The sequence below is a fragment of the Oncorhynchus keta genome, chromosome 18 (assembly GCF_023373465.1).
Source record: "Oncorhynchus keta strain PuntledgeMale-10-30-2019 chromosome 18, Oket_V2, whole genome shotgun sequence".
NCBI lineage: Eukaryota > Metazoa > Chordata > Actinopteri > Salmoniformes > Salmonidae > Oncorhynchus > Oncorhynchus keta.
The window spans coordinates 12,943,380-12,957,145 of NC_068438.1; the positions used below are offsets into that span (position 1 = coordinate 12,943,380).

The window sequence follows — 13,766 nt, forward strand, 5'->3', positions numbered from 1 at the left end:
GTGAGGTCACCATCAGCCAATTACGACGGAAGCCATGATGGAACCATCACAACACAGGGATGCCAGGTGGGAGTGGTCAGGTGATGGGGACACGGCAGGCAAAACGAGGGTGATGATGATGATGGACAGACAGACAAACAAACGAATGTTAGATGGTAAACAGTGACAGCAGCCTACAGGGAAACACATCCGTGATACTAGACAGACAGACAGCAGCCTACAGGGAAACACATCCATGATACTAGACAGACAGACACCAGTGACAGCAGCCTACAGGGAAACACATCCGTGATACTAGACAGACACACCAGTGACAGCAGCCTACAGGGAAACACATCCGTGATACTAGACAGACAGACACACCAGTGACAGCAGCCTACAGGGAAACACATCCGTGATACTAGACAGACAGACACACCAGTGACAGCAGCCTACAGGGAAACACATCCGTGATACTAGACAGACAGACACACCAGTGACACCAGTCCGACAGCAGCCACCAGTGACAGCAGCCTACAGGGAAACACATCCGTGATACTAGACAGACAGACACACCAGTGACAGCAGCCTACAGGGAAACACATCCGTGATACTAGACAGACAGACAGACACCAGTGACAGCAGCCTACAGGGAAACACATCCGTGATACTAGACAGACAGACACACCAGTGACAGCAGCCTACAGGGAAACACATCCGTGATACTAGACAGACAGACAGACACCAGTGACAGCAGCCTACAGGGAAACACATCCGTGATACTAGACAGACAGACAGACAGACACCAGTGACAGCAGCCTACAGGAAAACACATCCGTGATACTAGACAGACAGACACACCAGTGACAGCAGCCTACAGGGAAACACATCCGTGATACTAGACAGACAGACAGACAGACACCAGTGACAGCAGCCTACAGGAAAACACATCCGTGATACTAGACAGACAGACAGACACACAGTGACAGTAGCCTACAGGGAAACACATCCGTGATACTAGACAGACAGACAGTGACAGCAGCCTACAGGGAAACACATCCGTGATACTAGACAGACACACCAGTGACAGCAGCCTACAGGGAAACACATCCGTGATACTAGACAGACAGACAGACAGACACCAGTGACAGCAGCCTACAGGAAAACACATCCGTGATACTAGACAGACAGACACACCAGTGACAGTATCCTACAGGGAAACACATCCGTGATACTAGACAGAGACACACCAGTGACAGTGAGGGGTCAGCTTCTCCAAAGGAGATCAAAGTGCTGTTTAAACGGTGTCCCCTATAGCTCTTTATGGGAATGACAAGTCCTCAAAGATCACCACAGTGCTACTGACAGGACAGCTTCGTCCCAAATGGCACCCTATTCCTTATAACCGTCAAATTCAACTCTGGACCTCAAAGTTCCACGGCTCTTTCGCCACACTGTTCCTCTAAACAGGGACTGCTTTAGACCTGGGACCAGGCGTGTGTAGAACAGAAAACCAGCAGGCTCCGGGACCTCATAGGGTGATAGTTGAATACCCCTGCCCTATATAGTGCACTACATTTGACCAGAGCCATATGGGTCCTGGTCAATAGCAGTGCACTATATAGGGAATAGGGTGTCATTTGGGACACAAACTCTGTCTTGATGTTGAGCCAAACACAGCATGCATAAAGACAGTGAGGTGAAGTGATGAGGTACGCTGTTGTGGGATGGGTGAGGTGAACTCGGGGGTTACTCGGGGGTTACCCCCCCCTCTCTCAGGGCACTCCGCTCCACACAGCCCCAGCCACCTCCAACCCAGGGTGAAACACTACTAGTTCCACCTGTGAATGTCAACAAATAAGGAATAGGTTCGTCCTCACAAGTCTAGTCCATTTCTTAGTCCCACCTGAGTTTCCCTTCTGAAATAAGAGGGGGGGACTTAACTCCTGTATATGTCGAGTCTTAAGTGTAAACACTTCTAGAGTAAGACACTCAACTGCAAAAGCCGGTGGAAATAACAGCATTCTCAGACATTCTTTAAGACGTTATTTTCTACAGAAAGATGCCCCCCTGTTCCCTCTCGCCTGATTCCCCCATGTTGACCCCTGGTGTTGACCCCTGACCTTGTCAAAGTGGTTGAAGGAAGTGCGGTACTCATGCAGCTGCTCCTGGCTGATGCCCTTGGCGTCACGGGTCAGGATCTGGTTCTCGATCTCGTTGATGGTGCGGGCGATGGTGGTGAGGAGCTGCTCCCAGCCCACCCGCAGGTGCTGAGATGGAGGAATGGAAGGGGAGAGAGAGGGAGGGTGGGAAAGACGGAGAGAGAGAACATACATTGAAGGTTAACCACATGAAGAAACGGTATTGAGTAAGGAGGAGAGATAGAAACGTAATATGTAGAACAGAGACAAACAGACAAACGGCTCTAAAAGAGGGAGGACACCAGAAACCGCCAGACTTTCATTGTAAATAACAACTGGTTCTCAACTAACCCGCCTGGTCAAAGAAAATAGAAAAATAGAACAGGCAATGAAAATCTGAAGAGAAAAAAAGGATGGCGAAACATAGTGACCTATTGTCCACATAGAACCAACAGATAGTCGAGAGCAGGGTGGCAGCCCGAATAGCCCCCTATTCCCTACACAGTGCACTACTTATTACCAGGCCTGGAGCAAAAGTAGTGCACTATAAAAGGGAATAGGGGGCCATTTGGGCTGCCCAGGGTGCAGGGAAAAGTCAGTGTTGTGTGTAGCTACCTCCATGGTGTAGGCGGTGTATTTGTTGTCGAAGATGAGAGCCTCCTGGATGAGCTGATGGTCTCCCTCCAGCTGGTCGATGTTGGGCTTGTACTCTATGATGCTCTGCTCATACTCTCTCAGGTTCACCAGCTGGTCCTCCAGAGTTCCATTCATCTCAATGGATATCCGCCCAATCTCCTACACACACACACACACACACACACACACACACACATTCAAGGACCAGATCACAAAAAGGCCAGAGCTGGCGTGTATTCACTCGGCACCAAACAGAAGAAAACAAGCTGAAACAGGTAGGGTCAACCTGGACGCTCAATTTTCTTCCCCGTTTACAAAACATTTTGTGTTGAATGCCTTAATGAACACGGCCCAGGAGGCACAGAGCCAACAGAACTCATGGCACTAAGAGGGCTGGATCAATCTTATGTAGTAGTACGAGTCGGTCTGGGTTTCTTTGCTGTACCTCCATTTTGGTCTGTATCCAGGGCCCGACGATGTTGGCCTGGGTGGCAAACTTGCGGCGCAGGTGGTCATTGGACTGCTGCTTGGCCAGCTCCTCCTGCAGGGCCTGGTCACGCTGGGGAACCAGCTGTTCCACCTACAAAACACACCACATGGGGGCGCCAGTCAGCACAGCAGACACTCATTCCCACTGTAGAAGCAATGCCACAAGGCTGAGGCTCACTCAGGGGCCTGTTTTAGGTATTAACGAGCACGTGGGAACAGGCATAAATAAATATATATGGATTGAATTCAAACCGGCAAAAGCAGTAATTGCACACATCGCAAAGCATATATGAACATACAGCCACAGGCACACACCTTGTCCCACTTGTTGTCGATAGTCTTGGGTGTGATGGTGGTGTAGGGGTTGCCCCCGCTCAGCTTGATGCCGTTGTACTGGGCAATCTTCTGCACCTCCGCCTGAATGGCCTGGATGGCCTCCCGCTCCTTGTTGGCCTCTGGGAGGGTGGACTTGAACTGCTCATGGGCTGTGATTAGGCCCTGTAAGAGAGAGGAGGAGGAGGAGAAAAACGAGAGATTGAAACGAAGGAGAAGGACGGGAAACGAGGTGAAGGACAAAGTGAAAGGACCGATGAAGAGAGAGATCAGCATGGTATCACAGTGCATACCCACATCAGCCAGATGAAGTCATGGATACCATGTGCGCAGTGTGAAGGAAGTTACCGGTAGCTTCACGAACCAATGCTAAGTAGCGTTAGAGCTATGACTGGCAGTCTACGGGTACGGTAGCATTGCTAAATGTTCGTTACCCAGTATGAGACTAAATGACAACTTTATTGACAACCTACTGTTAACAGCACAGGTCATGATGATACATTGTGGTAGTGGAGACCCTCTGGGGACGTAAAGCAGTAAACGGTTGGTGACGGTGTCCCCATGTCTTTTACCTGGATCTCTTCGATGTTGTGAACGATGAACATGTCCTGCAGGTCCTCCATGGCCCCCTCCATCCAGTTGTTGAAGGGTGCCGCCCTCTTGGCGTACTCCAGGTACAGCTCGTCAATGGACTCCAGCTGCTTTTCTGTCCTCTGTGGGGGGGAGACTGGGGTCAGGTGCCTGCTGGGAACACTAGCATCTATGTGACAGGGGTTCACCATGAGACACAGAAGTGGGGAAAGGGAACCCTGGCAGATAGACTGCGTGTGTGTGTGTGTGTGTGTGTGTGTGTGTGTGTGTGTGTGTGTGTGTGTGTGTGTGTGTCTATCCATTTTCGCAGTATAAACATGTCCTTGTTATGACCTGTAGAGTATGACTAGATGGGACTGTGTGAAAGGTGGCCGGCTGGGGGGCGTACCTCCAGAGACTCCCTGCGGCTCTGGGTGAGAGACCCCAGGGCATCCCACTGCTCACAGATCTTCTGACAGCGGGCGTTCACACTGGGGGAGTCGTAGTAGTCCAGCTCACTGAGGCACAGGGAACACACACGTGGAATTATTACTCAACCTGACCACAATCTCCATCTTTTCATTCTTCTGGATTATTTCTCTGTTCATCTTTCCCCCGACCCTTCCCGTTCTCCCATCCACCCTCAGTCCCCGCCCACGATCCCCCATCCTCCCTCAGTCCCCTCCTCCCATCCACCCTCAGTCCCCTCCTCCCATCCACCCTCAGTCCCCGCCCACGATCCCCCATTCTCCCTCAGTCCCCTCCTCCCATCCTCCCTCAGTCCCCTCCTCCCTCAGTCCCCTCCTCCCTCAGTCCCCTCCTCCCATCCTCCCTCCTCCCTCAGTCCCTTCCCACGATCTCCCATCCTCCCTCAGTCCCCTCCTCCCATCCACCCTCAGTCCCCTCCTCCCATCCACCCTCAGTCCCCTCCTCCCATCCACCCTCAGTCCCCTCCTCCCATCCACCCTCAGTCCCCGCCCACGATCCCCCATCCTCCCTCAGTCCCCTCCTCCCATCCTCCCTCAGTCCCCTCCTCCCTCAGTCCCCTCCTCCCATCCTCCCTCAGTCCCTTCCCACGATCTCCCATCCTCCCATCCACCCTCAGTCCCCTCCTCCCATCCACCCTCAGTCCCCTCCTCCCATTCACCCTCAGTCCCCTCCTCCCATCCACCCTCAGTCCCCTCCTCCCATCCACCCTCAGTCCCCTCCCCACGATCTGCCATCCTCCCATCCACCATCAGTCCCCTCCCACGATCTGCCATCCTCCCATCCCCCTCAGTCCCCTCCCACGATCTGCCATCCTCCCATCCACCCTCAGTCCCCTCCCACGATCTGCCATCCTCCCATCCACCCTCAGTCCCCTCCCACGATCTGCCATCCTCCCATCCACCCTCAGTCCCCTCCCACGATCTGCCATCCTCCCATCCACCCTCAGTCCCCTCCCACGTTCCTGTGCGATGGCGGCGATCTGCTCCACGCGGTCCTGGTGGGCGGCCAGGTCAGACTCAAACGCCTCGTGTTTCCTCAGCAGAGCCTTGACCTCCGACAGGCTGGCTGTTTCATAGTCCTTCTGGGTCAGCATGGCCTCCTTACCTGGGGTGGGAGGGAAGGGTTAAAGACAGTAAGCTTCAAGATATCCAAACCCAAATCAACTCACTCAAACCCTTACGTCCTCATTATCAATATTGTCAAAGCTCCACCTCGTACTTTGGGATCTACAGGGAGCGGTGGCACCAACAAGGGTCTAAGTACGGTTGCAAAATTCCGGTAAACTTTCCCCAAACTCTAACGTTTTCCAGAAATCCCAGTTGGAAGAGCCTAAGGAGGAGGGAACAAGCAGGAAATCCAAAATCTCTCAGCCAGGATTTCCGGAAAACCAGGGAATTTTGGGAAAGTGACTGGAATTTTGCGACCCTACGGCAGAGTGAGGGATCAGTGTTGTCTGTACAGTAACTAATGTCTCCGCACCATCGGTCCAGGACTCGTGGATGGTGGCTTTCTGACGGAACTTCTCAGCCAGGTGGTCCAGCCTCTCCAGGCGACGGATCTCGTTGAGCATCCACTCCTCGTAGCCCTTCTCCGCCCCCTCCAGGTTGTGCCAGGACCCGTTGATGTCCTGCAGCCAGGGAGAGAACACTGACCCACCATACAGCAGAAAGAGCACTACACTGTATACCAGCATTATTCCCTGCGGCGCAATTTATGTGGAGATGCATTTGGTGATACGTTTGCTGCTGTTATAAGTCACGTCTTTTTAAACTAATCACAAACCAATTTCCCATTGTGGGACAACAACGTGAACCACTACGATCTAAATAAGAATGGAATAATACAGGAGAGCGTTAGGATGGCCCGGTGAATTGTCCAATAGATATGGATGGCATCATTGCTACAACTGCTTCTAAATGTGTCTAATACTGAGAGAGAGAGTGTCCATGCGCCCGCCAGTCCCACTCACCGACACCATACGCCCTTCAGAGGGCATGAAGGCGGGCCTGTTGCTCAGCCTCAGCTTGGTCTGCAGGGTGTTGAAGTTGATCTCCAGCTGACACTTCTCCTGCACCTTGGGGGGCTTGTGGACACGGCGGTAACCCCGGAAGTCCTCCAGCTTCTGCTGCATCTCGGCCATGGTCTTCTCTGGAGCCCGGTTCTCCAGCCACGGGATGGTCCGGCGGATCCAGTCCAACAGCTAGGGCAGAGGAGAGGGGGATAGTGACACAAATGACACGAGAGAGAAGTGTGAGAGAAAGGAGGGCAGATGTTTGTGCGAGATGAATACAACTGTAAAGGTAGAAGGGAAGTTTAGTGGAGAAATGGCCAATGTGGAGGGGATGAGAGGAAATATAACCTACGGACGTTACTAGAAGAGCTAGGAAAACATAGACAGCACATCAGAGGGACAGAGCAACATCTCACAGACAGACGTGTGGTGAGGAGGGAGAGAGGTACAGACAGACAGTAGACGTGTGGTGAGGAGGGAGGGAGGTACAGACAGACAGACGTGTGGTGAGGAGGGAGAGAGGTACAGACAGACAGTAGACGTGTGGTGAGGAGGGAGAGAGGTACAGACAGACAGTAGACGTGTGGTGAGGAGGGAGAGAGGTACAGACAGACAGTAGACGTGTGGTGAGGAGGGAGGGAGGTACAGACAGACAGTAGACGTGTGGTGAGGAGGGAGGGAGGTACAGACAGACAGTAGACGTGTGGTGAGGAGGGAGGGAGGTACAGACAGGACAGGTACAGACAGACAGTAGACGTGTGGTGAGGAGGGAGGGAGGTACAGACAGTAGACATGTGGTGAGGATAGAGGGAGGTATAGACAGACAGTAGACGTGTGGTGAGGAGGGAGGGAGGTACAGACAGTAGACATGTGGTGAGGATAGAGGGAGGTACAGACAGACAGTAGACGTGTGGTGAGGAGGGAGGGAGGTACAGACAGTAGACATGTGGTGAGGATAGAGGGAGGTATAGACAGACAGTAGACGTGTGGTGAGGAGGGAGGGAGGTACAGACAGTAGACATGTGGTGAGGATAGAGGGAGGTACAGACAGACCGACTGACGTGTACAACTCACGTCACTGGCCAGCTTCTCGTAGTCCTCCATCAGGTGCTCATTCTCCTGGTTGACAGCCAGCACCTTGCAGATCCTATTGGCTGCAGTCTCAGCCTATCACGGATGAAAGTCGTCAGCAGAGCCAATACACAGATTGCTTGTTATGGATTAGGAGCACGTGCACGAACGTGTGTGGCTTGGGCACATTTTTTACAATTCAGATCAGCTGCCTACCAGTCAAAGACAACGGACAACTGCAGTGGAAGCTGAAACTGAAAGTACTACGTACTGTGTGCCGGCCTTACTCAACTCGAGTTAGTTTCATGTCCAACTGGACGGAGTGTCATTTTTTTAGCTATGAACAACATAGTAAACTGAGTGTGAACGCAAAAACCACACACTAGCCGTGACTTGAATTCACAGATTATTTCAACACCGTGCACACACACACACACACAAACCCGTTGGATGGCTGTATAGCGGTAAGGGTACAGGCTAATGCAACATGCTACAGCTGACAATGGTTAGTTCCACGGACTCTGTGTGCCAACTCCACACTCTGTGCCTCAGAAAGCTACATGCTTCTCCTATACAATGGTAGCATTCAGTCTGGTTCTGTACCGCTTTTGTCCACGTCAGCTGGTGTGTTTAGGGACATAAACTTAAACCACTGAAATAAAGAAACAGTAAGAAACTGTATTATGCCCTTGGATCTTAACACACTACGGAGTAATCTCAGAAAAACACATTATACACATTGAAACAGTTGTAGTGTTAATAGGCAGACATTTGAACTGTTGTTAACAGTGTTTCCCACAGATCAGTGTAAGCTTATTTCATCTCACTTTAGATTATACTCTAACATATCAGTTATGAAATGTCATGCCTTAACTGTAGCTATGAGAAACACTGCTAACGACCAGTCTATGGGGGCAGAGTTGAAACAGGGCAGTTCTAGAGCAGGGAAGAGTGTGTGTTTGTTGTTCCATAGAGGTGTACTGTGAGCCCAAAGTGTCAGTGAGTGTCCTTGGCCAGTATGACATTGCCTGTGACCCCGGCTGGTGTCACAGAGGTCAGGGGTTAAAGGTGGCGTAGTGGCGGTGCTCACCTTCTGGGCGCCAGAGAAGGCGTGATAGAAGCAGGAGACATAGGTCATGATGGCCTTCTCGTCGGGCCTCAGCGTGCCCACGATGTCTACACAACCACGGCCAGGCAGTGAGCGGAGAGAGAGAGAGAGAGAGGTGGTGAAGCAAAGCTACCCAAAGCAAGAGGGTCCCGCCACACAGCGAGGTGGGGGGGTGAGATGAGGGGGGGGTTGTAGTAAAGGGAGTAGACCCCGGACTCCACTGCCGCTGCTGGGGGGGTTACCACGGTAACCAGGAGAGAGAGAGCGGGCGTGTCCACCTCGGGAGAGAGGAGGAGTCTGCCGGGGCCACGATGCAGAGGTTGGGACACACCTCTTCACTCAACACACACTATAATATTTCAACTGTCAAGCTGATAATAACAGAAAAGGCCCTAGAACTAAAGAGAAGGTCCCAAAACTAAAGAGAAGGGTACACTAGTCTAACCAGTGTCCATACTGTTTCACGATTAACGGCTGTTTTCCATAATGAACTATGATTGTTCAAATGGCCGTATGTAACCCGGCCCACTAGCAGCTTACTGTGGTGTTCTGTAGTCTAGGCAACAGTGGGACTGTGGCAAACAGTTCTGCACGTGCACCTCTCCTGAGATTGGAGCTCATAAACAACTTCTTAATGAATAAAAAAAACTCATTAAAGCGCAGTCGAAAAACATGCCCGTCAGCAGGCTTCCTGTTCTCAGTCTACAGGGAGAGAGAAGGATAAAAAGGAGAGGGAAAAGAGGTGGGGGACAGAGGATGAATACAGCAGACAGAGAGAGCTAGAAAACACAAACAGATAGTCCCTCTGACTTGTCTCCTCTCTGCTCAGATACCATCTGACCCAGGGCTCAGTGCCTCATTTAAAATCATCCGTTTAACTACCAAGGGCCCCTGAGGCCCGATGCACTCCAACTCAATCACTATACACAGACAGGCCACTACACAGGAGCAAGAGGGCCCTGTTATTACCAGCAGGACAGGAAGATTCAGAGACTTCAAGACAACGTGTGTGTTGTGTCCCGAACCAGTTTCCCATGAGGCCGACACCAATGCTGCGGGAGAAAGCCATGCTGGAGAGGAGAGGAGAGGAGAGGAGCAGAGGGTGGGGGTAGATGTGGAGGACCGGACCGGGGGGTGTTAGGGTTAGTATCGGAGCAGGGGTAAGGGGGGGGGGGGATAATGGGGTACCTTCTGGGCTCCAGAGAAGGCATGGTAGAAACTGGACACATAGGTCATTATGGCTTTCTCATCCGGACGGGCAGTGTTCACAATGTCTGTAGGGAAACCACAGTTACACACATACGGGCAGACGGACACAGAGATAGTTACACATGTAGAGGGAGACAGGCGGACAGACAAACACTTTACAACAGGTATACAAACTGGAGGATAGAATTGCGAACACACAGACAAGGGAAAATGGGGGATGGACGATCCAACAGAAAAAACAGTGAGAGAGATGGGAGGGAGAGAGGGGTAGGAGGGGGGGGGGGCTGAGGCTAACGGTCTGTGTGTAAGGATGAGCACAGCAGCCGTGATGTCAACATATCCACCTGCACACTGGAGTCTTGGAAGAGCAGTCAGATGAATGAATACGAGCAGTCAGATGAATGAATACGAGCAGTCAGATGAATGAATACGATATGAACATGCAGGAAACACGCCACACACGCAACTGTGCCCTGTGCATACCTTCAGCGTCCATCATCTTGGGGATGTCCAGGTACTTCTCAGCCACCTCAAAGGCATTGTTCAGGTTGGTCAAGGGGTCATCCTGAGTAACCAATTAGAAGGTGAGAAAAACAAGCCACAGAAGGGGCATGCACTCAAAGAGAGATGTGCTGATGGGAGTATGTGCTGACGGGAGTATGTGCTGACCCACTCACCTTCCTTAGCTTGTCGTAGTCAATGAGCTCTGGCCTGTGTCTGTGGATCAGAGCGTTGAAGGCAAGGCCATCCTTCCAGCTGGCAATATATGAGAGAGTGAGAGAGATCAGGAAGACGGTTCCACAAAGCACATACATAGGTCATGCACTGTTCCCCAGGCGCCGAAGACGTGGATGTCGATTAAGGCTGCCCCCCCCGCACCTCTCTGATTCAGAGGGGTTGGGTTAATTGCGGAAGACATTTCAGTTGAATACATTTCATTTGGACAACTGACTAGGTATCCCCCTTTCCCTTATGCACACACTTCTAACGTCTCTCCTACGTTTTGTGACGGCCCTGAATTTTTCTGAACCGTCTCAGTGCTTCTCCTTCCAATAGGGCGCTTCCCCTTCAATTCCCATTTAAATAGTGCTCCTTCCAATAGGGTGCTTCCCCTTCAATTCCCATTTAAATAGTGCTCCTTCCAATAGGGCGCTTCCCCTTCAATTCCCATTTAAATAGTGCTCCTTCCAATAGGGCGCTTCCCCTTCAATTCCCATTTAAATAGTGCTCCTTCCTATAGGGCGCTTCCCCTTCAATTCCCTTTTAAATAGTGCTCCTTCCAATAGGGCGCTTCCCCTTCAATTCCCATTTAAATAGTGCTCCTTCCAATAGGGCGCTTCCCCTTCAATTCCCATTTAAATAGTGCTCCTGCCAATAGGGCGCTTTCCCTTTAATTCCCATTTAAATAGTGCTCCTTCCAATAGGGCGCTTTCCCTTTAATTCCCATTTAAATAGTGCTCCTGCCAATAGGGCGCTTTCCCTTTAATTCCCATTTAAATAGCCAGCATCATCTGGGTAATGGAGACGTGAATGAGGATGTGTTCAACCTTCAGTTCCGAAGCTTCTCTATTCCGTGTGTTTTGTAGCCTAATAGAGTTTACCCAGGATCCACTCTTTGCGTCCGTGGACTACACCGGGATTGTCTGACTGACCGACTGACTACAACCTTTTTGTATACGGTATTTCATTTGTTTTGATGTCATGTATACTGTGATGATTTATGTAGTTAGTTGTAGTTGAGGACTTAGTAAGAGTTGATACGCTTTAAAGTTCTGTGGTAAAATAATTGTTATATTGATTGTATGATTAATACTGGGTTTACGCTACACTTGAATGAAGGGACAAACATTGTGTGACAAAGGTCACTTGAGTTCCCTGAACTCCTTTACCGGGCTGGACTCTTTTTAGGCCCGAGGTACAGGACATTTCTGGAGGAATCAGAACTCATTGTGTATACTATGATATGTGTGTGTAATCATTTATGTTGATAATACAACCCACGCAAAATAATAGTTGTTTTTGAAGTTCTTTCCAATGTTTTAAGGGTTTATGAAAAGTTTATTTCCATCCTGACTTTTACATAAGTCCTTTGTATTGGTGTAGACTTGACGGACCAGATGGGACTCATCCCCTCCCAAACCAAAAGGAGAAACCAATGTTTTCTCTGGTAGGCACAACATACCTGGCACCCCTATAAATAATAACCTCAAGTCAAAACCGTTACAGTTTCACCAGCAGAGGGCAACCTTTCTAGAAGCACTGGTGGAGTTTGCTGGAGTGTGTGGGTAACGCAATGTTTGTACAGGCTTCACTACTGTGGAATTTTAGAGGTCAAACAAGAATGTCTGGAGAAATACTGTAACCTGTTCCGGTCTCAGGTTCTGTCGCCAGGAATGACGTCTAGCTCTTGTCGAGGTTTGTGTGTGTGTGTGGTGTGTGTGTGTGTGCGCGCTGCTACCTGATGTGGAAGTTCTGCACGTTGACGTTTTTGTAGGGCGCGGTCTTCCTCTGGCACCACAAGAGCAGGCCCTCCTTGGCAGAGGTCTCTGGAAAAGGGAGAAGGAGAGTTAGATACCCGTCTACAGCAGGAGCTCCGGAGTGTGATGTACTGCCGGTTGTTCCCTGATCATTAAATTTCACCCACCTGGTGTCCCAGGTTTAAAAATCAGTCCCTGCTTAGAGGGGAAGAAGGGGAAAAAAGCAGTGGAACTGTCTTCGAGGTCCAGATTAGAATTTGAAGGGTCTATGCTACGTCCAAAATGGCACCCTATTCCCTATATAGTGCACTATTTTTGACCAGAGCCCTCTTTTAATAAGTTGACATTTCAGAGTCAGACGCAGCCTAGACCCATCTTCCACCATGTTTGAGAGTGCAGTATAGATAGCCAACGTGTTTAACTTCTCTCCCGGTCAGAGTGTGCCGGGGAGCCGGGGGTTAACGATCTCTCCTGCCAGTGTCCGTCTTCGTCAAGTACCAGTGAGAGCAGAGCAGGCATGTAGGCCAGACTGGTATTCACTTGGCTCGGCTCACTCAACCCCCTGTGGTCTCAGCAGAACAGTTCAGAGCAGGGGAGATGCATTGCATCTGAGAGACCCAGTTGCTTCCACTCTACTTCCCGGTGGAATCCCCCTCAGCACAGCTGTGTTTTGAATAGGAGTGTGTGTGTGGAGGAAGAGGGAAATGCCTGCTCTGTTTCTGGCATAAGAACATGTGGAGCAGCACGGATATAATGAATGAGGGGTGATTTAAGGACAGTGTCATCCCCCAGGTTCAAAGAAAATTCTTTAAAACCAATCATAACGTTTCCAGATGAGTTTCTGATTTAAAAGAGAACAGGAAGAACATAAAGCAAAGTGTTTTCTAAAGCAACATTAGGGGCTGATTAAAATCCTAGCTGCCTATTGATGAGGCCTAACAGGGGGAGAGCGAGAGAGACTGACCTTCCACAGAGATGTCCTGGATGGCGAAACGGAGGATGATTGTCCAGATCATGCCCAGGGTCATCTTGGCGTTGCCATCCACAATTTCTAAGGAGGGGAGAGAAGATAATCACTCAGAAATACAATAAATATCAACATTAGCCTGCATTAGCCTGGTCCCAGATCTGTTTGTGACATCAGGTCAACTCCTTGTCATAATAGTGCAAACAGATCTGGGACAAGTTCTGCATATATTTGTAGGCTTAAAATATGAATAGTGCAAATACAAATATGCACAGTGATGGGCTGG

At 50.4% G+C, this 13,766-nt stretch overlaps 1 protein-coding gene across 2 annotated transcripts in view; it reads right to left on the reverse strand.

The window, feature by feature from the left end:
• The window catches only part of LOC118396832 (alpha-actinin-4-like), a 44,567-nt gene that overhangs the window by 2,545 nt on the left and 28,256 nt on the right, over window positions 1-13,766 (reverse strand). The window contains exons 4-18 of one of the 2 annotated variants that reach the window (XM_052467425.1): window positions 13,478-13,564; window positions 12,495-12,582; window positions 10,714-10,792; window positions 10,520-10,601; window positions 8,810-8,895; window positions 7,723-7,815; window positions 6,607-6,837; window positions 6,117-6,264; window positions 5,596-5,741; window positions 4,558-4,671; window positions 4,151-4,291; window positions 3,561-3,743; window positions 3,202-3,336; window positions 2,736-2,915; window positions 2,103-2,249 (exon numbers count right to left, since the gene is read on the reverse strand). In XM_052467425.1, the coding sequence (XP_052323385.1) occupies window positions 2,103-2,249; window positions 2,736-2,915; window positions 3,202-3,336; window positions 3,561-3,743; window positions 4,151-4,291; window positions 4,558-4,671; window positions 5,596-5,741; window positions 6,117-6,264; window positions 6,607-6,837; window positions 7,723-7,815; window positions 8,810-8,895; window positions 10,520-10,601; window positions 10,714-10,792; window positions 12,495-12,582; window positions 13,478-13,564 (1,940 nt within the window). Of the gene's footprint in view, window positions 1-2,102; window positions 2,250-2,735; window positions 2,916-3,201; window positions 3,337-3,560; window positions 3,744-4,150; window positions 4,292-4,557; window positions 4,672-5,595; window positions 5,742-6,116; window positions 6,265-6,606; window positions 6,838-7,722; window positions 7,816-8,809; window positions 8,896-10,015; window positions 10,102-10,519; window positions 10,602-10,713; window positions 10,793-12,494; window positions 12,583-13,477; window positions 13,565-13,766 lie in introns of both variants that reach the window. The other variant, XM_052467426.1, reaches the window with a different exon arrangement.